At 39.0% G+C, this 26,377-nt stretch overlaps 2 protein-coding genes and 1 pseudogene across 2 annotated transcripts; 1 reads left to right on the top strand and 2 right to left on the bottom strand.

Annotated features, from left to right (window-relative positions):
* Positions 1-7,409: 7,409 nt before the first annotated feature.
* On the bottom strand, positions 7,410-13,102 carry LOC146476888 (uncharacterized). The gene is made up of 10 exons (XM_085114016.1): positions 13,059-13,102; positions 10,812-10,895; positions 10,619-10,681; positions 10,099-10,161; positions 9,856-9,927; positions 9,602-9,664; positions 9,075-9,164; positions 8,851-8,945; positions 8,491-8,589; positions 7,410-7,885 (listed from the first exon to the last, which is right to left on the bottom strand). The coding sequence occupies exons 3-8, from the start codon at positions 10,674-10,676 to the stop codon at positions 8,941-8,943; spliced, it is 351 nt and encodes a 116-aa protein (XP_084970142.1). The 5' UTR covers positions 10,677-10,681; positions 10,812-10,895; positions 13,059-13,102; the 3' UTR covers positions 7,410-7,885; positions 8,491-8,589; positions 8,851-8,940.
* Positions 13,103-17,424: 4,322 nt separating this feature from the next.
* LOC146476887 (uncharacterized) lies at positions 17,425-21,411 on the bottom strand (annotated as a pseudogene).
* A 1,710-nt stretch (positions 21,412-23,121) lies between these two features.
* LOC146476886 (uncharacterized) lies at positions 23,122-25,365 on the top strand. The gene is made up of 3 exons (XM_085114017.1): positions 23,122-23,285; positions 23,410-23,519; positions 25,287-25,365. The coding sequence occupies exons 1-3, from the start codon at positions 23,130-23,132 to the stop codon at positions 25,363-25,365; spliced, it is 345 nt and encodes a 114-aa protein (XP_084970143.1). The 5' UTR covers positions 23,122-23,129.
* Positions 25,366-26,377: the final 1,012 nt, after the last annotated feature.

Raw genomic sequence — 26,377 nt, 5'->3', positions numbered from 1 at the left:
GATATATTATAATTTATTCTTACTTTGCTCTGAGGCATATCTCTGATCCTGAATATGTGTCATTCGCCTTAAGCCAACCAAGTTGGAAATATATACCAAAATTCTACTCGGCTTCCTCAATTTAACATGTACCTTTAAACTGGTCAAAACAGGGAGGTACAGTGGAACACAGATTATTTCGATAGGGTTAACTTCAACTGTATTTTTTCCTTGTACCAGGGAAGACTCGTGTCTCACGTAAATTAGTAACATGGAGAGTGGAGTAATGCCAAATTTTGAAACCCCATAAAACTCCTGTTTTCTAAAGCAAGACCCCCAGAGTCGAACTGCCCTTAACCTAATCTTAATCACATTTTTCTAAGAGGAAGAGTATGATTTTTCGCAACCCCTCAAAAAGTTTTTACTATGAGAATTCCAAAACCATGAACACTATAATTATTTCTGGAATGTTAATGTGTTACAAGGGAAAAGCCATAAATCAGATCTCAATGCATAGATGAAAACTGCCAGCTTTAATGGTAATTAACTGTGTAGCGTGCATTTTTTTGTGGTTTTATCTCGCATGTGATTGGTAAATACACAATGAAAATGTCAAAGTCAAAAATTATTGAAGTGTACATGGTTCTGGGATTAGCATAGTACATGTAATAGCTAAAATCTTACTTTAATAAAACTTGCATGACCATAAAATTTCCAGCTACAACAATAAGCAAAATTTAAAACAGGTCTGCACAGTAGTTTGTGTTAGTCAATGAAATTTTTTTTTTCAGTCTCTCGGGCAGACATTCTTTTGGCTCACAATTTCTCATTGGGGAGGTCAGGAGAGATTGCCTGCTGAGCCAAAAGAATGTCTGCATTGGAGGCTATTCACACAGTTATTCCAATAAAGATGTCTTGATGGCTTCTCTGATGGCTACAGCATTCCTGTTTTGTCCTTGGTTTGGGTCGACTGGGAAAACACCAAGATGGAGCTGCACACCTTGCAGCCACTCCTCATTAAAGTCCTCACCCATGACTTCACAGAAGTTGTGCAACACACAACAAGCAGCAATGACAAGACAAACAGTCTCAACATCAAGGTCCAGCCTCTTTGCAATGCATGTAAACCTACCCTCTAGCCTTCCATAGGCATTCTCAACCACCACTCTTGTCATGCTGAGGATTTTGTTGAAATTCACTTGTTCTCGCGTTAAGTTCCCATTATCAGTATACGGCTTCATTAGCCAGTCACTGAGCGCATATGCAGAGTTTCCAACTATCAAGGGTGGAACTCTTACACCTGATATTCACTTGTTCTCGCGTTAAGTTCCCATTATCAGTATACGGCTTCATTAGCCAGTCACTGAGCGCATATGCAGAGTTTCCAAATATCAAGGGTGGAACTCTTACACCTGATATGACTCGAGATAATTGAAGCGGTAGGAAAGTCCTCGCACAGCAGTGGGAAAACAGCGGTGAATTTTTAAATACGCGTGCATCGTGAACTTTTGCCGGTCATCCAACTAAAATGTCAGCAAAACGATAGTTGCTGTTAACCAATCCCTGCAATGTTACTGCGTGGAATCCTTTTCGATTCACATAATCTTCCGGGCTTTGGAGAGGTGCAATGATCGGCACATGGCAACCGTCAAGAGCGGCCACTACTTGGGGAAAGCCCACACGATCTCTAAAACAATCGATCTGATCTTGTACTTCTTGCTGATTTTGCGGAAAGAAAATATACCGCAAAGAAAAATACCTGCAACTACCTCGCATACCTGTTTCACGATGGTACACGCGGTGGATTTTCCAACTCCAAACAAGTTTGCAATAGTTCTGTAGCGAGCGGAGTCGGCAAGCCAATACAAAGTAATTGCAAGGCGATGGCAAACTGCAATGGCTTTACAAAAGTTCGTGTTCCGTTTCGCGATATGGGGTGATAGTTCAGCGCACAGATGTTCAAACGAATCCTTTCGACATCCTGAAGTTCTCTACCCAATCATTGTCGCTCCAGCCTTGGCAGGTCTCCTCCTAAAAGGACTGAGACCTGCTTTTACTCCAAACGCGACGTAAACTTGTGGCGCATTGAAATATTTGCCCCGCCAACAACAACAAAAATATAGATGATACAAGACGTCTGCGGCGGAGGTATCGGTACAGTCGTCTCCTGGCAAGCTTTGCGTGATTTTCTGCGATTTCTTGGTTTTCTTTCCGTGTTTTCCAAAACAAAAGCGCAATATTTCGCGCATCCGCCATTTTGTTTACATGTTGTGGCTGTATGATGTTGCATTATTTTACGTCAATTACAATTACATGAACGCGAGGCTGAGCATGAACATGAGGCTGCGTTGTTGTCAGCTCTTGTTGTTCAGTGTGAACAGGTTTATCATTTAACCATGTTTAATTAAACATAGTTTCATTAAACTTTGTTTAATTAAACATGTCTTGTTGGTGTGAACGGAGTATTAGATTATTGCTCATCGCAACAAAGCAAGGTCTAAAAATACTATAGACGGCCCTCCTTTGTAATGAGACATGACACTGACATAAGTACTGACATTAAACATGGCCTACGTGTCGACAAAATTAAATTTGGCAATAACTTTCTAAGGGCGCCTACATACTCGGAAAATTTCTCTCAAAAGTCAGTATTTTTAGCGCTCATATCAGTCATATGGGGGAGTGGGGGAGGGAGAGAGGGAGAAAAATAGTAAGTGTCTTATTCCAATGTGTCCATTAATGTCTCAAGTGCATTTACACTGATTGTCTGTTCGATTTACAGAACAATATGGAAAGCATCAGGCATTCTTGTTATAGTATAAAATGTAGAACATTAACTTAGCCAAAGCAACATGCTTCAAACGTCAGGACTTTGCTTGGTTAATTCTGTCAACACCCTTCAGGAAAGGTTAACAATAAGCTCTTCTTAATTTTCAAAGTCAACTTCAGTTGGCTGGGATCAGTAGGTTCATCAGGGATTTCCACATACTTGTGCTTTACTAGCTTCTTGGAAGCCACTTCAAACAGTTGAGATAGTGTGAGGGAGGTGAAATTTCTAGGTGTGACAGAAAATGTCTTCTCTAGTAGCTTTGAGAGCTCCTCTACTGAAAACCCTGCCACATACAGATCTCACAATCACCTTGTAAAGCTTTGGTGACAACTGAATACTACCTTCCCCCTCTGCAGTACTAACCTGGAAAGGTAGTGGGTCTCCTTCTTCGTTTTCAGATGCATATGGTGAAAGTGTTCATCCCGAGCTACTAATATTGCCACTGTCCTGCAATTTTAAAATCAGTACTGCAAATCAAAAACCTACAGAAATTCATGACTTTATAGTGTGTACACTGAATCACATTCAGATGGGCTAACGAACTTAATAAAACAATGCATGCAACAAACCGCCTTTTGAAAATGTTTGGCATAAGTGAGACATCTACAGCTGGTGTACTTAGTTTGTTGAAACGGGTGGGGTGGGGTTGAAGTTTATAGATCCTTCCATTTAAAAATAAAACTACTGCCATTGAAAATACTAACCTTATCATTATCAGAGTCCTTAATGCTTTGCTCCAATGTGGCACTGTCATTCCACCTATGCCAAACAAAGTAAAAAGGGAAATTAAGAAAATATATATCATACTTGGTACACAATAAATTTATAGTGACAAAAGGATAACAGGTGTCTTCTTGAATCTTGCTGGGGAAGGGAAGGGGCTAGGGGTAATGGTGTATGACTGTTGTGAAAGCATGAGTATGTTTCTTGTAGTCCCAGTCTGTTCATTATAATAAATTATATAATAAGCACTTTTTTCTGAATTAATAAAAGCTTTTGTGTACAAGTCTCGTTCAGCCTTTTCAACTTAGACTGAAGATGTGCTGAAAGACTTTGGCAGCAATCTTTTTCAGCAGCATCTCAGAGTTAAAAAAATTGCTTCCTACAAAATACAGTATGTACTCACATCTTTATCATCTTTTAAAGCAACAAAGTTTTTTGTTCTGTCTGAACGTTTAACCTTCACCGAAAACCCCCAAAAAGATAGCAGTGGTTAGAATATGCATTATATGTATATTTTGTGGTTCACTTTCATCCTTGGTCAAAATTTTAGCGATCTTCAATACAATTCATTCTCATACATTACAATACCCCAAAGTAAAGGGAAGTAACATTAGAATCAAGGACGAGAATTGGACTACAAAAAAGTAATGGGACTCGGAGGTTCGCCACATTTCATCTCCACAATGGAGGATGAATTTACATGATGTGCTTTGACCAGTTTAGGATGTTATGTACCAGTAACAAATATTAGTTTCCTGTTAGATGGAAAGCTTTCAGCTACAATTGGTATCCTGTGACATTTCTTACAAGGTAATTGTGTCAGGTATAATAAGACCAGTTGCAGCTCCATCATTTATTGCAGACTCTGTAAGCAGTACTGCTTCTTCTTCAACCAGATGATCCTCAGCATCTGCTCCTTATGTATGCTGAATGCAGCAATTTTTTTCATATCTCTTCCTAAGAAGAAAACATAGATAAAGATCGTAAGCTATTGATATTTAATGATATGACAATATGATGTGAATACCACTTCAAAAAGGAAGGCTCTATTTCTTAATAATGACTTTACAATAATTTGAATTGAAGGTAGGATCAGTAATGACAATAAAAATGTAATAATAGAATTATTTATTGTTGTGATCAGGTGACATCGACAACCTGTATAAGCTTGACTAGAAAGGTGAATGCACTGTACCTTAATTAGCTCCTTTCAGAAAGCCATTCAGCAAACTACATAAGTATCTACCTGCCATTTACTGATTCCCATCAAGGACAAGTAGACCCATTTTGTTGCTGCATGGTAGTGCTTCATGTGCAAATTAGTGTCCTTGGGCCTAAATTTGGTAAGGACACTAAATGTGGACTCAGGGAGATTAGAATGACCTTTTCCCAACTCAGGGCCAATGTCCTTCTCGGCATCATTTGCCCCATGAGTGCACTCTATCTCATAGTTAAGTGCCTGAAATTTACAAGTCAGGACATTGGCCGTGTGATAGTCCTCAACAGAACATTTCAGCTCTAAGGAAGACCCATCAACTTTGGCTTCACAAGATTTTAATAAGTGCAGGTGCCGAGTTCTTTTCTCTACCAGTCTACGAAAGGTTAACAATGTTATAGACCAGTCCCGGGAGTCTGGTCTTTCTCTATATACCTACATTTGTTGGTAGATATTTCAGAAAATAACTTACCTCGCGCCTGGATTGGATGTTTGCACAGATTCTTTTTCCAAAGTTGCATGTAAGATCCAAGGCATTTCTTTCACAGAAGCATTGTGTTGGTTGTGGCAGTTGTTGCAATTAACTGACTTGGTGTTTTTTCATGTTGGGGCTACTGCTCTACACAGTCTAAGAAGTAATATATCAAACACAAGGAAAAGTGTTTCATCAGATATCCAAACACTGAGAAGTAGTTTGAAAAAACGAGGCGCAGCCAAGTTTTTTTAAAGGACTTTGAGGTGTTTGGATATCTGATGAAACACGCTCTCGAGTGTTTGATATGGCTTCTCAAATGATCAATAATTCTTGGAGAAATTCAAGGCTAAAGTTTCAGGCATTTCGGACCTTTTCTCTATGAATGTCAACAGCTGTTTCCACGTCCATTCGATCTTTGTTGCAAAGTGCCTTCAATGAAACACTTTTCTTCATCTCCTCGTTTTCCCTACGCAGAAGCAAAAGCAGTCTCACGTTTACAAGGTAGCCATTAATGTCAATCCAGTACCAAAACTCGGCAGATCTGACTGATTTGATGTTATGAGGGCAGTCTGGGATGGGGAATTGGTAAGGGTACTTCTCTTTGTCAGTAAGTATATTAATCATAAAGCTTTCCTGTTTCGGGTCGCAATCTGTACACCAAATCAATGGCAACAGCCTTCTACAAACTTGATTCTTTCTTATACACAAGCTACAAGGGCAAAGAAGAGGGTGCCAGTTAGTATACCCAGCTGTGGAGCATCTATCGCAAACTAGTTTTTTGCTGAAGCAATCATCGCAATAAAATGTGCACTGCGTATTTGTTGGTAAGCAGCTGGAACACTTCTGTGCCACGTCAAGTATCTTATGGTACAATTCTTCTATGTACTTTGCACCACCCTTGTTTCCACAATAAAACACGCCGATGGGAAAATTAACCTTGTCATCTAAGGAGGCTACTCAGACTTCTCTAGCTTGTGTGACAAATTCGTGTGTCTGAAGAAGTTCTAAGATTTGATTGTCCGATGACTCACAGAGCTCTGAAACATCTTCGTACTTAAGATGTTTTGGTTTGACAAGCCCGACGACAGTTCGGGTTGGTGGTGAATATTCCAGTGCAGGTAGACAAGCGGCAAAGATACCCACGCATTTTTACATTCTTAATTGAAAGAGCGTCGTTCTCCACACACATTTGAATAGAAATTTCAACATCTTCTTTAATTACTCCACTGGTTAAGTGTCCCGGAGGCGAGTTCCTGATTATTTTGTGCGGGTGAACAAAGCTAAGGTTATGGTTGTCAACGTATTCTTGAGGAGTCTGATGACAAGTCCTGCCACATCTGTGTTTCCCATGGCCTGAAAGAAGGTATGAGGCCATGGGTTTGCAATTGAATTGTATCGCTTTCTGGAAGCGACTTAGAGTTGGGTAAATGCTCGACAGAACGTGCTCATCAACAAGTCCCACTGCACTTGAACAAAACGAATGCACTTGTTCATAGAAGACATGATGTTTTGGTAAAATCCCAGAAGTTGTAAGGAAAGCAAACATTGCTGCAGCTTCTTCAAGTTTCTCAAGGGCTAAGTACATTTCTGTTCTTTTGTTCTGTTGTGTTGTGTTCTGTTCTGTTATCTGTGAGACTCCTGTCTAGTCATAAAAGACTTCCTTCTTCTGATGCATCATCTTCATCATATTCACTATTAACATTGTTTTCGTCAACTTCCGGTTCGCTGTCTACCGCCACCCTTCCCGCATCACAAAGGTTGATGAAGCAGAGAAAAAGCGGGTGTGTTTTTATCGCTACAGCTTCTAAACAGAGACCTTGTTTGTCTGCTGCGACAGCATCAAGAGAGCAACGTTTCTCGGCAGCTTTTTGTAGGGCTTTCAGTAGAGTATCTAACACAAAACCTTTGTCCTTCAGCTTTTGGCACTCTACAGTCATTGCCTCTGCTTTAGAACGTAGCTCCTCAGCTACAGCAGTCATAGCCAGGAAAAGAGTAGAGATGGACTGTGTCCCTTTTGAATGTACTTTTTGGCACGTTTGACAATGTTTCTTAAAGTTGTGAATATTGTATGGCTTTCCTAGCTTAACGACAACTTTACAACTGGCGCACTTAATAGATGATTTGTCGATGACCTCAGCTTGAATATCTTGTACATTGTACTCTTTGGTTATTTGAACTTTCATGTGCTCAAGCTTCTCGTCATTACTAGATGTCACAGTGGTTTCAGAGACGACTCTTCTTGAAGGAGTGGCTGTCAGCTTTTTGTAAAGCCCTTCGACGGGCCTTGTATCAGCCTCTGGCAACTTAATGATTCGCGAGTGTGCATTCTGTTGAAGCTTCTCTGTGAGATAAATCTTCATGAAGGCTTGATAATTCTCATACTGCCGTTAACACTGTACGAAATATCGAGATGCTTCTTTCAAATCTTCGTCTTTCGGAATCAGCATTTCTTCCTCCCCGTCAAAGTACGATACTTCCAGACAATTTGTAGTGTTGAAGTAACGTTGAAATTCTTTTAATGTTGATACCAAAGAAGTTTGGTCAATACCTTTTGGCTAGAAATGCCAGAGTCTTTTCTGCTTAAGCGAGAAGTTTCCACTCTCGTCTGGTGGGTTTATGAAAAGCTTTATTCTTAAAGCTGCCGGAATATCTGCTTCAAATGCTGCACAGAGTAAAATTTGAATATGAAGATGAATGTGGAGATCAATGATACTCATTAGAAAAGTTCCAATCATTACGTTTTTCATATATCATAGAACTACGTTGCAAATCGATTGAAAAGAAAACTATCAAATAAATAAAATCATCATCATGAAATATTTTTAATACGAGAACTTGCATCTATTCCTAATACGACATCTCAATTAAATACGCTGAAATATTGGGCTGAAGTGGTTGTGTTTGGCCAGATGCTATTACTTTGGTTTATTTTAGGACAATCGATAGAAGGGACATACAAAGCCAGCAAGGTTACGCAAACATTGCTCTAGTTAAATAGGGTGATGAATGCAAATGCGGTCTAACACTGTGGAAACCTGAAAAAAAAATTTCAGGCTGTGAGGGGGATTGTTTTAGTTATTTGGTGATGCCGTAAAATATCATACTATACGGATTAGGCCAAAACTAGAATCTTCATGCGTTGCGTGAATTAAGCGTGGTCAAGTACATAGATCAATGCCTGCTTAGAATGTTGTTAATTCCCTCCAAACGAAGAAATTACTTTACTGGGATTTACTTGAAACTAGGCATAGTGGAGAGCTATTATACCTGGTTCTCTACAATACGCTGGTGTCGGCGACAATGCAGAGGATTTAGTTTGTACGTGTACCGGCTGTTTGGAACTTCCTCTTGAGACAGTTGGCAAGGCTTAGGTGAAAAGAAAATGTCATAGCTTAAAACATTTCCTCGCCGTAAAATGGCTTTATTTTGTTTGTCAATTAAATCGAATTGGATGCCTTGCACTTGTTTACTTTTGTTACCTTATGTTACTTAATACAAGTCGAATACAAATTCGTTGTTGCTTAAAATCCAGGACACAATATGTGAATCGTGCACTTTGTACGTACAAAACGAAGATTAAAGAATTGAAATCAATAACATTTCAATAGCACACACAAAATTTCTCACCATGTTGTTTAATAAATGAATATCGAGTTTGTTGCCTGCTAGTAGAATGTGGTCAAACGGGGATGGATCTGCTGTAACTCAAAGGAGCCGTCAATCTGTAAAGGAAATGGATCGAGATGGAAGTGCTATTGTAAAAATGCATGCGGGCGAGGCCACGTATAGCCATGACATGGCCTTTGATTAAGATTAAGCTATTTAATCATTTAATAATTAGCCTACATTACCTCGATTCTTGATATCCTTGTTCCAATTGTGATGGAGATGAAGATGGGGAGGGTGATAGAGATGCAGATCGAGAAGTTCGGTTATGAAATCTGTGGGAAACAAACGTTATATCAACGGCGATGAGCAACAAACGCAGACTTGCAGATTATATACTACGTTATCATTACATAAACAGGCTAACCTAAGCCTTAGCAGAGTGTTATTTATTTAGGCTAAGAGGAGTGCTACTTAAGCTGACTGAAGTGTAGTCTGCAAGTTTACAGTCTGTACTTATCGCACACTGTGAACCGTATCAAGGGTACTATTGTCTTGTCTATAAAAACGTATTATTTTTGTGTTTGAATACTACAAGTAGACGAATAGTCTACCACACTCTTACTCTACTCTCTCTCCCGCCTTCAAGAACCCACAGCTAACACATAATAATTAGCCTGCGAGTCGGTAAATGGGAAAAAAATTAACATCTCTGCTGCAACATAATTCTTAGTACTAAAATTAAAGCTAATAGAAAAAAGTATCAGCCTACCTTGATCTACGTGACACTGGTGAACAATCCGGAGAAGCAGATCGTCCAGGTCGTGCATATTTCCTGTAATTCTATGCAATAAATCGACATAAAATTAATTAACAAGACTTTTCAAAGGATAATGTAACAGGCACCACTCTCTCCCTACCCACCCTCTCTTCTTTTAGCAAACTACACTTGACGTGTGAAATATCCTGGGACTCGATTAGAAAACATGAAAGAAAAAATAGATTGAAAAATTGACGTAAACCTACTTCGACTTATGTGAAGCTGGTGATCGCACTCGCGAGTAACTTGGTGATGGAGATTTACTTTTTCCATGCACTCTGCAAGAAAACACAAACCTTGTTATCGCTATGTCGAGACTAGATGCAAAATACATGGCCATCAATAGAGCCTACAAAAATTGATTTAAAGTGTCAAAAAATTCTGGCGCCAGTAATTCTCTCCGCTACAACATGAAATTAAATCTTATAAAAAAAAAAGGATCAGCCTACCTTGATCTTTGTGCCACTGGCAAACTATCCGGAGAAGCAGATCGTCCAGGTGCTGCATATATCCTGTAATTTGATGCAATAAATCGACATGAAATTAGTTAAGGAGAATTTTCGAAGGATAATGTAACAGGCACCACACTTTCCCTATCCACCCTGCCATCTTTTAGGAAACAGCAAACTACACCTGACGTGTGGAATATCTTGCCACTCAATTAAATAAATGGAACTGGAAATAGAGTTAAAAATCTGTGAAAACCTGCCTCAACTTATGTGAAGCTGGTGACTGAGATCGCACTCGCAAGTAACTTGGAGATGGAGATTTTCTTTTTCCAGGCATTCTGCAAGAAACCACAAAACTTGTTATTGCTATTTCGAGACTAGATGCGAAATACATGGCAAACAATAGAGCCTATAAAAATTGATTTAATATGTAATTATTTCTGGCAGCTATTCTCTACCATGCAACAAAAGTCTTTCGAATTCTTAATACTAAAATTAGTACTAAAAAATGTCAGCCTACCTTGATCTTTGTGGCATTGGTGAACAATCCGGAGAAGCAGATCGTTCAGGTCGTACATGTTTTCTTCAATGCAATGAATCGACATAAAATTGATGAATGTGACTTTTTGGATCAGGTAATCTTCAAAAAAAGCGTTAAAATACGTTGAGCATCTCTCCCCTCCTCATTTAAGACGTTTTTATTTACAACAGACCTTGCTCTGTGTTCGCTTGGCGAGCGTGAGGGTCTTTGACAATAACTCGATTCACTCTATGGAGACGGCGATTGGTCTTTTGGCCTGTGTTCAGTCCAAGAAAGGTCAAGAAAAAAAATTATTAGAACCGTATCAAATGAAAAAACTAATGATTTACCAGGGAAGTGAAATATTAACCGTACTTCCGGTTACGCTCTGGCACCCTGCATACGACTCAGCAACACGCTTTTGCAGTGCAATATTAGTAATGATAATTCCAAATAACATTAAAAAAACAATGGGAAAATATTTAGTAAGAGTCCTCTTTCGCTCAGGTTTGGTTTAGACAGAGCGACATTTGAAAACAATGTTAAACGTCTAGAGCCATATCTCTTTTGACGCCGTTAAGGTTACTTATGGGGAAGAAAGGTCGAATTTTTCTCAAATAATTTTTTTTAGATAATTGTTAAAACAAGAAAGGGATGCAAAGTTTCGTGAAAACAGCCGTTAGAAATCTTAAAAAGAACGCAAGCTGTCTAAAAAACAAAGGTTTGTAAGAAAAGCGGTGAGCGAGCGAAGGTGCCATAATCCAATTTATGCGGGCTGTGTTGAGATATTACGCGGCAAAATTTACCCGTGATCTTGAATTACTGGCAAATTTGCATATTTTTACATCGTGTTCATTGCAAGGTCACGGCGTTGTATGTAAAATTTTCCTGTGACACAGCGTTCCTTTTTGGATTCAAGCATTGCGTAAAAGGTTGTTATGAAGAAAGCGAAACTAGAAAAGTCACCTTGGGTGACAGTTAAGAAAAAACCGGGCCCAAAGAAGGACAAAAAATCATTTGACGAAACCAAAAAACTTCAGCTGGCAGAGAGCCACAAGGGTTCTTGGTACAACCAGTCAGATTTTCTATAACTGCCTCGGCAGTAGAGAAATTCAAGGACGAGAAATCGGATAGTGGAGAGTCGAACATCAGTTCGGAGTCCGAAATCGAAGATGCCGGCAACAATCCAGCCACTTTCGCTGTTGTTGACCGGCTGAAAATAAGCAGCAAAGCTCAGCACGCAGCCTCGTGTACTGATAGTGGTGAATATAATATTACAGTAACACTAAATGCTTACAGAACTCCCCAGGGAATGCTTCTTTGTGTTTGATTGGCCAGCGGCGTGAGCGCGTTGACAAAAATTTTAACGAGGTGCGAAAACTCGGAAAATGTTTCGAGGCCAAAAACACGGCTTTTGTTTTTGCGCGAATTCCCCATCTTTAAATGAATTAATAGGGTATGTAGATTTGCCAGATTTCAACGAAATTTGGCCAAAATGGTCATCAGTTATTAAGGCATCAAAGTGTGTCAGGCTTTTACGAAATTCAAAATATTTTTCCCGTGACGTGTTAACATCTGACGGGACTACAAAAATTTTCCATTGTCCATCTTCAAGATGGGTTTTCTCACAAACCAATAGGAATAAAGAAAAAGCCTGACACACTTTGTTAGCCTATTATCTCCTGATTGATATTGTGCAGTCTGTTTGGTTGTGCGCCTTTACGTGAGAGTGGGTAATTCAGTTAAATGCACGTCGCTAGTATTGAGTTTGCAGGCCTCTGAGCGCTTATGTATCCAACAAAATAAAAAACATTGATATTTTCGCAAACTTCAATTTATCAGCTTTACAGTGATATATAGTTTTCCGTGGTTTTATCGAAAGCAGCGCGTTCACGCTAGATTTCCCTGAAGGCACTCGCGAAACATGGAAGTAACCTTAAACATTATTCCTTTTTGTTCCTTTTGGTCACTCAGCACCGATGAACCAATCAGGCCGATATTGAAACTAGGTCTCGACATCATCGACAGGTCGTTTTCAAAACTCGGAAACGCTGCCTAAAGTGAAGAGCGCTTTTAAAGTGATACCATTTCACTGGCCGTGTAAACGTATTTCAATGGTGTCAATGGTCAGCCTCGCAACCTCTTACTTTTTACAGATGGTTTCTGAAACACTTGAATCGACGTAAAACTGCACCTTCCTCAATGCATTTTCAAGGTCTGGTCATGAAAGCGTCCTGAAAATGCGAAGATCTGAAACAGTGTTCGAATAAACTGTGTTTTGCATCAGACATAACTGGTTAGCACTGACAGCATCGAGAATGCATAAAATTACAGTCAAAATATTGGCGATTATCGCACCTGGGAGATCAATGAATTATCTCCTCTAAGTTTTTCTAAATTATATTTATCATAAGAGAAAGTGAAAATTAACAATAAAAACCTTGCTCTTCCCCTGTCCTTTGGCCTTTCTTTGTTCTTTCTTGTATGCCTACGTAAGAGCGATAGTACAGTTAAGAACACGGCCAGGCTCAAGCAGACAATTTCAACAACACACTGATCGACTGAACTGAGCCCAAAACTCTACATAACACAACGATTCAACACGTTGTGTTCTCCCTAATTGATACTCTTTCTCCGGTAGTAGTGCTTACGATGTTTTGCGTAAAGAAACCATAGGTCTTACAACAGGCACATCTGGAGTCATTGCTACAAGGCCAGAATCCAGGTTGTGTATTAGAATCAACTTGACGTTGCTTGTGTCTGTGGGTAAAATGAATCTGCAGATTTTTGTTACTGTTGATTTTTTGTTAATTTACAGGCGCGCGCGTGCCTTTAATCTATTTGAACTTGTCACGTTATCACTATTTCATCATAGTTAACCGTTTATTGTAAGTGCATGATTTGAATTCATATTAACCTAACCGTTACCGTTATTGTCAAACTAGTGTGCGCTCCTGAGTTAGGCCGCAACGGCCAAAACGTAGAGCAAATACAGTTGAAGACCTAATTGAAGTTGGTTTCTTGATCTTTACAATTAGTTTATATAAAACATAAATCCTCATAACAAATATAAAAAAATCACAAATGAAGACAAATATATATTTCGACCCGGTACAGGAGTCTTTATCAGGGTAGATTTTAGTTGCCCTGCACATGCCATACTATTTTTACAAGTTTTAAATTTTACAGCCGCACACGCATTCCTAAAACCTATTAACTCTCCGACATGCACGCTACTTTATTCAACAACACTTCACGTACGCCTAGAGTGCTTATTCTGTATAAAGAAAAAATCATTGTCATTAAGTCCATGTGGATCCAGAGTGTTTAGTCTATAGGCCCATTGACCCTCTTTTTCTCTCAGCTGTTCTCCACCATTCACGCAGTCAATTAATTGAATTCTCATGTCACTGAGTCCACTGTGCCCCTCGCTCTAGAAATGTTGAGACAATACGTCATCTATTTCTTTCTCAGCCGGTCCCATCCTCTCGTGGCGTCTGATTCGAGACTTGTTGTTATTAAACCGTAATCTAAACTTTGTCACTGTGGAGCCCACATATTGCAAGGAACATTTCTGGCAAGTGATGAGATAAACCACATTGCTAGAGTTACAATCAAAGTGGTAATTAATCGAATATTTCCTATCTTCATGTGATCCCTTAAACTTACTGTTCTCCTCCAAGTAACGACAAACCTCGCATCTTCTCGATGAACATTTGACAGTTCCCAATAATGTATCCCTAGGGCCCCGACTGTCTACCTTTGCGTGGACCAGATAGTCCCCCAGGCTCTTCGGTTTCCTAAACGCCACAAGGGAACACCATCGATAGCGTTCTCACATCTCTCTGATGACTCCAGTATGGGGTGAAGTTCTCGGAGTATTTTGCCGATGTCTGGCAAGCGAGGATGTTCTGTTACCATAAAAGGCGTCTTTGTAGAGCGTGGTTGGATGCTTTTACTCAAAACTTCAGCCCCGGTCATTCTTTTTACTTTATCGACTTGACTCAAAGTAGGCTCTCTTATAGCCCCTGTCCGTTAAAAACTCCACCAGGTCCTCTGCTCTCTTTTTAAAAAAACAAGATTTTAAGCAAATCCTACGTAGTTGCATCACCTGGGCAAATGGAATACCTCTCTTACACGTACCCGGATGACAGGAGCTATGATGTAAATATTGGTGACTGTCGGTCGGCTTGATAAACACATCCATCTCCAACACCCCCGACTCTTTCAGCACCTTGACATCTAGAAACTCAATCTCGTGCTGCGACCATTTATAGCTGAACTTAATCGTGTCGTGTGCATTGTTGATATAATCAATGAATTCATTTAACTTCTCCTCTCCCTTGGTCCAATCAATAAAAATATCATCAGTGTACTGCCACCAAATACGCGGTTTGACCTCTGCATTCCGAAACAAATGTCTCTCCAACGTGTCCATAAAAATGTTCACATATGAAGGAGCCATCCTCATCCCAATCGCTGTTCCCTGTTTTTGAAGATAATGTCTCCCATTAAACTCAAAGTTATTACTGTTTAGCAGCAGCTCCGCAAACGATAGTACATCTTCATTCAGAGATCCTTCCCACTCTGACCGTCCGAATTATCAAGTGCCTTTTTTAAAGCCTCCAAGCCTTCTTTGTGTGGTATGTGAGGGTATAGCCCAGCAAGATCTATTGTACATAATATAGCCCCCTCTGGTAGTTCTCCAAGTTCTCCTTACTTGTGTAAAAAGTCATTAGTATCCTTGATGTATGATTTAATCGCCGGTACTAAAGGTCGCACCTTTTGATCTACAAATGCAGAGATCTTCTCGGTGAGGGTACCGCATCCTGAGATAACTGGTCTGCACGGATCCCTGTTTATGTATTTTCGGAAATAGGTAGAACCTACCAGGCTTCACATCCTCTGACACCATCAAATAATCCTTTGTTTTCTCGTCAATATTCCCTTTCTCCCAACTCTCACGTATCTTTTCATTTATCTTTTTCACTATGTTCTTAGTACGATCACCGTCCAATAACATGTACACTTCTGAATCATTTAACTGACCCATAGCCTCATTTATATAGGCCTCCCTGTCCATGACCACTACCGCAGAACCTTTATCAGCTTGTTTGATAATGATATTCGCCTGATGTAATCTCTTATATCCCTTCTGACATAATAAACATCAATCCTTTCCGGAGTTGGGCAAAACTTTAGTCCCTTCGATAAAAGTGATCCTTCTGCTTCTGTGAGATGTCTCTTAGGCAAATTTACAACAATTCGATTCCTAGTTTCCAGCCCTGCACTCTTGTCTTAGCCATTCCCTCTCGCTGGCGGTCTACTATTTCCTTCACTGACTTCAGTAGAGCTAGCAGTAGGAATACAAGTTTTTAAATGAGTCTAGTATGCAGTCAGTTAGTTAACGTAGAACGAACCTGAACCGATGGGAACAACAGAGTTATGCAGCTCAAAAATGCCTTGTGACATCTTGGCATTTACTCGTCGGGTTTGTGTATTACCCTTTCGTTGTCCCTTATGACTTGGGTGGCAACACATAGCCCATTTTCGGGTGATCCGGTCTGTTGTAAGGTTCTTGCGATGTCTGGGGCAAATGTCATTCTTCTCCTCTCATCTTCAGGGACATCAAATTTACCTGCTCTGTTGAGAATCAACATCCTTTTAATCTCAGCAAAGTCCCTCCTAAATGCTATGATGTCTTCGCAGAGCTGGTGCAACTCGGAACTCTTCCTCTGTGCCTGATCTTAAAGATTAAATACAATATGAGTGTAAATATAAGAAATCCTAACGTGCAGTGATTTGACTGTTTATACGTACCTCTTTAAAGCCTTAGCATCCTCAGTTTTGTATCTTTCTAGTAATCTGTCCATTCTCTCTCTGCAACCTCTCCCTTTAAGTTCCACTTGTTTTCTCTCCGTGGAAAAAACCTCACTGAGTCGTTTTGCTATTTCTTCCCCTTCCTGTGATTTTTCAGGCATGCACCGAGCCACCTTTTTCGCCAGTGCAAGGTCGTGGTAAGTTTCTGGCCAGCGAAAGGGTGCCATACTGTTTAATTTCAAAGCTATAAGCCTTATCAAATGGCACCTCCTCCTAAGGTATTGACGCTCATCAAAGTATATTCAGAACAATAAGCTTTATATGCATGGCAATAACCAGCATATTACAGTGTTGCAAAAGCAACTTAAAATATTAACTAATTTAGTAAAACAAATAAAAGAAATTAAAAAGAAACATTAAAGGTTACAACCATTATTATTTAACAAGGTTGTCAATCATTTCAACTCATGACGTGATAAACAGTATTAATTGAATTCTGATAAAGTAATCAATTAAATTCACTGGTTAAGAAATGCGAGAATAGTTTAATTAGGTTCTACTTTAGAAAAGAACATGTCTCTTATCAAAGAATAGCTTGGCAATCTACCAAAACCTGAGTAAGATCACACTGAGTATGAAAAAAGATATTTCTCAGCGCAGAGAAACCCACCAAGAGCAAAATACTACAAAAACACGTTTCACTTTCGATCACTAGAAGTGGCCGCCATATTGAATTTGCGAACAGCAGTAGTGCTGTTTTTCATACAGTAATAGAAAGATGCACGTTTGTTCTTTCGCGTTAGTTTACACCTAAACATCAACATAAAGACTTGCTACATTCAAATCTGACATTTTTACATTTCAAAAATTTGAAAAGTACGACTTAAATCGCTGAGGTAAATGACTTACGTGAAAACTTACCTCTCCACATTGAAAACGCACGATAAAAACCGCAAATGTAACGTCAGAACCTTGTCACGTGATCTCTAGCCGTTCGCGGTCTGAGGTTTTTGCTGAAAAGCCTGGTACCAAATGTCTCTATTGTGCCAAAACTGTAGCTCATTTATCACCCTTGGGGAGCAGGAAATGAAAGAATCCCAAGAGGCCCTAGTTTCTATGGCAAGGTCCATTTGCCTAGTGTACAAATACACAGTGGAACCAATTGCTTTGTGCATAGATATTATGCGACCTGTGACTTCGGGTAAGCTTCTGGCTCTAACCTTGTTGGGGTTTGTGAGAATGGATGAAATGGATTCCCTGAGATTGGACACCCTGGTGATTTTCTGGTGATTTTCAGACATATTAAGAACATGTACTAACGAGGTCTGAATAAAGGATGGTTCCCAAACACAGTCTACACTTAAACGGAAGCCTAATTTGGCAAGATCTGCTCTTACTGCTATGGCATTTGTGCAGGCAGACTTCATGCAAGAATTTCCACCTAGGCCGTCAACCAAAAAAATGCAAATTCTCCTGCCTGCGCTTCTCCAATAATTAATCGCTGGTTTCAACACCTTTGTGAATACAAAAGGTCTGGTAGACATGCGAAATGGTAGTACGTAAAAAACAAAATAAGTTGGTTTGCCCTGATATGGCCATTGGAACCCAAGGTAGGTCCTATGGCTGTATCGAATGTATACAGGTAATATCCTTCCCCTAACAGTTGTTGAGCAGTACTGATGTATTTGCATTTGAATTTGTACTTGAAAAGATGAGGGTTTATGTGTCTTAAATTGAGTACAAGGCATTTCTTCCCCTCGGTCCGTACGGACACAGTTAAAGGGTTGACTACCAATGGTTGACTGTGGACAATTGAAATACAATTGGCAGCTATGAGATCCTCTAGAGCCTTGGTGACAAAACAAGCATTGTCTATGGTGGATTTGTTATTCACCAAAATGCATGACTCGGGAATAGTAAGTAGTGGTAATTCATAGCCCTCTTTAATAACACAGTGTGGAGCTAGAGGACCCTATTTCCTTCCGTGCTGAAAAATGAGATTTTAACCTCCCGCGAACACTATCTTTACAACATTTCAGCTCCGAAAAATCTCCCTTTGTGGGTGTTGTAAAAATACAGGTATATATGGGATCATCTAAAGACTCTGAAAATTCGGAATTCCCTGACATGGATTCTACATCATATAAATCATAAAAATTAGCACTTCTTTCCTTGTTGTACTTCGGCAACCACCAACAGAGGACATTCATTCTGCCAATGACTTAGTTTACCGCACCTAAAGCATGTGCCTCATTTTGGAGCCATCCTACTTGAAAATGGAAGTGAACCTATACTTTTTGGACCCTCCGTGGAAGAAGAAAAACGGGGAGAATAGCTTCCTGTGGATAGAGAGAAAGGGCTGGGAGACAGCGATGAATTTGCAATTGTGTTTCCTAGTGATCTAGGATTCCTGAACCAGAGGCGAGCCTTCATGGCTTTGGCGGGACAAGATTCAGCTATTTTCCGTTGAGTTTCTTTTTCTGCTTTCTTCATTATCTTGGTGTCCTGATCATCGTCAGCAAGCTCGTCATCGAGGTATTCCCCAACAGTTTTCCAGCCATAGTCAGATTTGTCTGCTTTGAGAATGAGCTTTTGGCACAAATCAATAAGATCAATACTTTCGTTAAGCTTGACGATGCATGCCTCGTTCTTTCCCGCCACAATGGCATCCTTGGCCTCGTTCACCGTAGACTTCACTTGTTCGTTGTGCTTATACTGTTGTTCGTGTCCCTTCTTCTTAAAATTGCGAGGTTCACTGAGGGATATTTTCTTTAGTTCGCTTATTTGTGTGTTTGAAGAGTCCTCTGGCTGTCTCTTTATAGACTCTGACTTGTTGTCCATGATGGACGAGAGCTTTGCCAGCATTGTTGATTGTTGCCGTTCCAATTCAGCTTGGATTGTAGGATCTATGTTCGGTATAAAGCACCAAAGAGAAATATTAAAAAAGATTATGGTGATAAAAATCGAGAAAGGCGAAAAAAGCATCAACAAACGAAACTCAGGCAGCGATGTCAGCTTAAGAATGATCACCTCAGTAAAATCCCGCCCTTTTATACTTGGGTCTCCGTACAGCTGTCAATAAACTGGAACCGTGAAAACAAAAAAAATTTGCTGCTATTCTTAGAACCGCCGCAAATAACAATTATTTTTTTACTGCCTTAAGTGGTTTTTGAGAGGCCTTTAACTGATCTTAAATTCAGATGAACCTATGTAATGTGTTACTAGTAACTTAGTACAGAATTGTCTCAGTCGGTAAATACTTTTCTTTCATACTCAGTTACGATTAACAATTTTGTTTAATAGTTTCACGTGAAGAAGGGGGAAATTAAGTATGCTCTTGAGGTTTTGGCGTCAGCAACATAACATTTTGCCATTCATTTCTTTCTGGCGGACTTGTATATAGGTAACTGTAAACCCGTAGAAGACTTATCTTCTTTGCGTTTAATTCTCAACACTGCGATAAGAAAATAAAAAAAATAGCAATAAAGTAGTTTCAACTCACCGTTGGACTACTAAGTAGGCTTTATCCACAACTATGGCTTTGGTGTGTTCCTTATAAATTTTGGATTTTAATTTTTTGCTAAACGTTTTACAGCTTTCTACAAGTACCTCTGGATGTGCAAATAAATTAGCAAGGGCACTTTTAAATTTGGTATGCCGGCTGTGTCATCAGAGACTTTCATGACTTTGATGTTTCCTTGAAGCTTTCATATTTGATCCTTCATCCATGCATTTAACGGAGACATTACAATAACTACAGATGCTTTGTGTTGGTTTCCATGGCTGCAATAATTAAAAATCTAACACGCTTGAAAGAAGCTGGCAAATCATGGATTTCTCATTGCTGGTTGGCAGACCACAAACTGTATCTCTGATGTCCACAACTAAGGATTCAAGTGCCTTGTATTGACCTTCCAATAGCTTGAGGTCTGTTCTGCCTAAATTTGAGAGGGAATACTCCAAAGCTGAGTGAAATACATCTACAATCCTGGCCAAAAATAATTGGACGATTTGAATTAATTCAATATTGTTACGCTGCTGTGTTTATCTACAGTCCGCGTGATTCCAGTTCCTATCAACATTGTTTGGGGGGAATGGGGGCCTTTCCAAAAATTGCAAATACCGCTTAATTAAAATTATGGAGACTGGTTATAAATATGGAGAATACATGGACAATAATGGAGAATTATGGAGAATAAAAAATGCTATTTTGTTTTCTGTCCCGGGTATTTTTGGCCATGATTGTCTGAATTTAGCTTTGTAATGCAAAATAGTTTATTTCAGTATTATGAGGCACTACTAGAAGTTCCTTTTGTTGTCGCCAGTGTTCCTAGTGCTCTATGTGGTTGGGAATTGTCGTAAAAAGTAAAATTTCCTTTAAATGGCACTTTTTGGAAAAGAAACGTTATCACAAGTTATACAATTAATGTTATTTGATATCCATCTAAGTGTTAGTCAGTCAGCTTTATTTAAACATGGTATCAATTTATACATACAAATAAGATATGCTCATCCATCAAGCCGTGCATTCATCTAAAATGCTACTATGAATAAAGTAATACTAAAAATTGTGGAGTGTTAATGTATTATGTATACCTTGTCATTACAAAATAATTACTTGTTCATGATGAATTTTGTTAGTGCACAGAGTGCACTAGCAAGTATGAAATCATTACAAAATGCTGCGCAGAGGTCAGTTTATCTCATATTGCCAACAGACTTTTTTCTTGGCAGTTGTAGAAAACAGCCGTGGAATTAGAGTTGTAAAGTGGTTAGTTTGCATTGAGGCTCATAGCAATGATTGTAAAAGCATCAATGAAATGAATTTGTATCATTTCCATATGGCCCTTAAACTTGCAAAGAGAGTACGATGGCTCCAGGTTAGGAACTATCTGGACTAGAAGTTTGGTATTCAAGTGAACTTCAGCAGTAAGCACAGCACCTACTACACTGCTTATCACTCCAGGAGTCATCTAGATCTTTCGGATGTTGTTCTGTGAACAGAACGGGTAATAAGTTCCAGAAAGAAGAAGGCAAGGGGAAAGGTCAAAGAAAAGGAGAGCTAAACCCGCTGAACATCTCATTGTTTACAATGTGTGTGAAATTGTGGAAGCCAATGGGATAATGTTGTGTGTGCAATTTGTTTGTTTGGCTGTGTAACAAAATCGGAAAAGCAAAAATTCTCTAGCCCAATTTGTAGCAAACCGGGAAAATAAAGAGATTCATGAGGCTATCATTTACTGTACAGAGCATTTTCGCAAGCTGAATGCCTTTATCTTTGCGCAGGTAAAACACAAATTCGGCTCTTAGAAGAAAAAACTTGTGATGGCAACTGGCAAACAGCCGCCGTGCAGTTATTAGCAGGCCAGGGAATAACGAAAAGAGAATACTGTAGTGCAATACACACCATGCTAGCTAAGGGTAGGGGGAAATACCAAAATGTTTTGACTCATAGCCCAACAAATTTTGGAAAGTCCTTTGTCTTCTCTCCGCTAAAGGTTATTTATAAAGCTTTCTGCAACCCTGCTACAGGGTCATTTGCATGGAAGGGTCAAAGGCTGCTGAGATTATTTATCTCAATGATTTTAGTTGGCATCCCAAGATAATATTGTGGACAGATCTGTTACTTTCTCCTGAGGCTGATGCGGTCCATTTGCCTGCTCCCAAAAATCTTGGTAACCATGGTGTAGAATTAAACAGGGACACCCCCTTTTACGCAACCTCAGACATTCCCACAGTTTTAGTCAAAGGAGGTTCGATTGACCACACAAAAAATAAAAGTGAGGTTGCAGTTTTTCCACTTTTGGCCTCAAATACCAGTTAAGGAGCAGGGAAAGTTAGTCCGCTGTGGTTGTTGTTTTGCTCAATTTCTCTTTGAAAACATAGCAGATGGCGTTACTACTTAAAATAGGCACAGGCGTCAGGCATTGTTAAGATTTTTCAGCTACATATTTTACTCCACAAAATCCAGTTTGTGTTGTTCTTTTGTACGTTGTTAGCCTTTAGATGGTCCAAATGTCTTCAATGCCATCTTTTTTTCCCTCTAAAATACTAGACTGAGCCCAATGCACAATGCACTCACTAAATACACTTTCCCACATTTCTCACCCTTAATCTAAAAATAACTTTAAATTGGGTGGATAGTTTGTATTGTAATACAGGTGAAAAAATGTTGGCTAGCTAACTAAATCCCCTTTCCTAGTGTAAAAAAGGTGTGAAATTCATAGATAACAATAAAGCATTTTCTTCTCAAAAGCGTTAATTTCATAGCAACTCATTGTTTTTCCACCAGGATTGTTTACATCAGCGAGAAATGTAAAGCCATTTTGATTGTCATGCAATATGTGATATTTATACGAGTGCAAATAGCCGGCGGATAAATAATCCGCAGACTATAAAGCCGCAAACTGACCCGTATAAATGGTACAAAATGGCCTGTTCATGTCTTAATAGTCCGCGGATTAAATAGTCCGTGGCTTTTTTAAGCTGAGGGTTTTGAGCGCAGCTTAAATAAGCGGCAGTTTATTTTAGTCGCGAACCTGCTCGTATAAACGGGTTTGCAGGTCGTTCCCAGCTTATTAAGCCGCAAACACTTACTATGCAAGTGTAAACAAGTATGCAAGTGTAAGCAGGTCGTTTGCTTACGCTTACGCGGTCACGCTATTTTATCACAGCTTGAGCACTTGTAAAAATGGCCTATGCGGCTAGTTCTGCAATGGAAAAGTCTGAAAAGAAGACGAAAGCTTCCAGGAATACTTGGTCTTGCTCAGAAGAAAAGGAACTTTTACAAATCTGCAAAGAAACGAAATTGAGAGAGGAACTCGACAACTGTGTGACCTCTGCTGGGGTAAGTGAGGATAAGTGTATTTTTGCTGTGTTTTGGGCTTTGCGAAATTTAATCAATTCATTTTTGTTGTCTTTCTGAATCAGACCATTAAACTCTTTCACTTATCTATTCCGTTTCAATATAGAATGAAGAAGTGTACATTTTACTTCAGTCTAGGCTGGTTGCAGCTGGTTACAAGGAACGAGCAATCGACGAAATCAGAACAAAGTATAGAAAGTTGAGATCCAAATTTCAGTAAGTATTTCCTCTGAGCCCATGTCCATTGATGTAAACATGATACTTGGACCAATTTTGTAACACAGACATAAGTTAAAAGCCAAATATATGGACTCTTCTGTTACAAATTGAACTTCCCATTGACATGTAGCTTTTGTCAGATTAATAGAGAAGGAATAAGTCCTACTCTGTAGCATTGCAGCTTAATATTAAAACATGAAGAATGCTCTTCTGATGTTTTAAGATAGCTTTTAATTTTTAAGATTAAGCCCATGTAAAAAGCTAATTTGTTTGCAGAAAACCGTGTCAATAATAGCACTAGTGAAGATAACTGAACCATACAGATATAAGGCAAGAGACAGACAGACGGAAAGAGGAGTGAACACAAGGCCGAAACCACTAAGGCCATTGAAAGATCAACTAAATAATCAGACAATTACCACACGGATGCCAGCCCAAATAACAAACCACATGACCGAAAGCTAACCCAGCCCCATAACCGAAAGATCAGCCTAAGAGAGCAATTACACGGTTTAAATTAATTCCAAAATGAGCTATTTACGTATACATTTAATTTAAAATAAACGTTTCTCTACTTTGTTTACCTGATCAATAGTTGTTATGTATACATTTTTAATTATTGACAATTGTTTCTTTCTTTTTGCATTTGATTGATGGTGAATTACATAGTAATACCCATTAGCACTACCGCTGTGATTTCAAAAATGGAGGGAACTTTTTCTTGTTTTTCATTATTTTTTTTTCAAATTTTAATTTTTAAGTTGAAGCCCATGCAAAAAGTGGAAATTTTTTTAAACTACGTTAGTAAAACTAGTGAAGATAATTGAGCCCTATGGAAAAAGATATTACAGTATAATAAAACACTGGCTCTATTCCTTTCAAGAATTTGGATTTATTTTACTGACTTATAATTTCTGAAATGCTAATGAAGAAAAATTACAGTTTTGTGTACATTTTGTCAATTTCTCTTAACGTTTTATTAAGCTCTTTTGTTATTAGAATTTGTTGTGCTGATAGTTGTTTTGCTTTGATTAGCTTCTTCTTCAATGCTTTGAGCTCTTGTTTCTTTTTCTCTTTCCTTTTTTGTTTTTGTCTTTTCTTTTTTTCTGCTCTTGATAATCTTTTTTTTTCTTTCTTTCTTTTACCAATTTTCTTTGGTTCCTTTTTTTGTTTTCCATTTTTTTTGATGTAAAATGCGTGGGGAAATTACAAAAGTATTGGTTGATTTTAAGCTGTAGCCTGTAAACATAAGTATCATTATAACAGTAGCAGACACTTTATTTCTTTATTAGATTTAATATAAGAATTTAAATTAAGTAAAAAGTTGTTTGTGAGCTCCCAAATGTTAAATTGACACCGGCAAAGGGAACCAGCAGCCAAGGTACATGTAATTGCGGGTAGGCGCTATTTCCCAGTAAGACAATGGGCAGATCACCACGAACTTTGTTAAGATATCTAAAGCAAGAATAGAAAATATTTAAGAAAGTATTTTCACAAGGCTGCGCTGATGAAATAAGCGGAATGAAGATGAAACTTGAAAGTGGATGTTTGCGTTACACAGTGCGTTACACTGATGAATGTAAACATACCTTTTCTCTTATACGTTTCGATAAAATGAGGACCTCCTCAGCATTCTTGAGTCATCAATTGACCCTGGGTGTCCACAGCTAACACTTATGAACTTTCCTTGCCCGTCACAGACGCCTTGTAACAGGACAGAATAATATCCCTTCCTGTTGTAAAAGTCAGTTCGGTATTGTTTAGGGCGCTTGATGTGAATGTGGCTCCCATCAATTTTGGCGACACAGTTGGAAAATTGGTCAAACGACTGCAAGCAGGATAGGAGGTCAGCCTCTGATGTAGGAAATGCGATCAATTGTGGTGCGAGTAAGTCCTTTATGGCTATGGCAGTCTCTTTAACTATCACGCACACGGTTGAAACCGCAACACCGAACAGGTTTGCTACAGCTCGATAATTCATGCCTTGTCCGATGAAGTAGAGAGTCATGGCCACTCTGCTCGGTGGGTACAGTGTTCTTAGCGAAAGTTTCCTCCTTTCTGATTAAAGGATGGAGAGTTTTGGAAAGCTTTTCAAATGCCTGTCTAGACAGCCTGAAATTCGCTTGAAATTCCTTATCATCCATCTCTATCAGATCGCGTTCACTCCAGTGTTTACTTCTTACGCGGGAGCGCGTACAGGTTTTTCTTGCGTAGCATTTCCTCTTTTTGGAATTTTGCAAAATTTTTTTGGCCAAATAAACTTTCATGGAAAATGGCAACTTAAATTTTAACATTGATAGATACAAAAGGGTCTTTTTACGGGACAAAGCCAAGCGCTTTGTTCGCTTGCTTACCCGCGCCATTTTGTACCGGAAGTTTACATGCCATATAGTCATGACAACCAGCCCAGAAACGAGGCTGTAACATAATCCGCGGATTAATAAGACGCAAACCATTTATACGAGCAGTTCGCGTCTTATTAAGCCACGCTCGTATAAACGGGTTAGTTCGCGGCCTCAACAGTCCACGGATTATTATCCGCGGAGTAATTTCTCTTGTATAAATGGCCCTATTGTCTTGGATTTTTGTAATTTTCAAAGCAGAGCATGCTATGTATAAAGTATGATTGTTAGTTTACCTTATTTTAAAGTTAGTGAAAAGTAGATAATTCCATTAATTGAACAATGCCTGTTGCTATTTTAACTGCATTCATTTAGTTTATGTTCTCTCCATGTCATGTTTGAACTGAAGAACTTCAGTGTACGTACTGGAGGCATCAGTAACAGACCGTTTATGGTTATGAACTATCAAGAGTAAATGAGCATATCTTTTATAGAGAAGTAGAATAATTTTAC

The sequence above is a fragment of the Pavona decussata genome, unplaced genomic scaffold (assembly GCF_977016875.1).
Source record: "Pavona decussata unplaced genomic scaffold, jaPavDecu1.1 SCAFFOLD_72, whole genome shotgun sequence".
NCBI classification, from domain to species: domain Eukaryota; kingdom Metazoa; phylum Cnidaria; class Anthozoa; order Scleractinia; family Agariciidae; genus Pavona; species Pavona decussata.
This window is presented reverse-complemented; position numbering and strand designations above follow the sequence as displayed.

Excerpts from the sequence above, each read along its gene's own strand:
- LOC146476886 (XM_085114017.1), top strand. The coding sequence starts at position 23,130 with ATGGCCTATGCGGCTAGTTCTGCAATGGAAAAGTCTGAAAAGAAGACG. Across the intron at positions 23,286-23,409 it reads ACTGTGTGACCTCTGCTGGG|AATGAAGAAGTGTACATTTT; the intron begins GTAAGTGAGGAT and ends GTTTCAATATAG. Across the intron at positions 23,520-25,286 it reads AAGTTGAGATCCAAATTTCA|GGCGCTTGATGTGAATGTGG; the intron begins GTAAGTATTTCC and ends GGTATTGTTTAG.
- LOC146476888 (XM_085114016.1), bottom strand. The coding sequence starts at position 10,676 with ATGTACGACCTGAACGATCTGCTTCTCCGGATTGTTCACCAATGCCAC. Across the intron at positions 9,665-9,855 it reads CCAGCTTCACATAAGTCGAA|GAAATATGCACGACCTGGAC; the intron begins GTAGGTTTACGT and ends ATAGAATTACAG. Across the intron at positions 9,165-9,601 it reads CCAGTGTCACGTAGATCAAG|ATTTCATAACCGAACTTCTC; the intron begins GTAGGCTGATAC and ends TGTTTCCCACAG.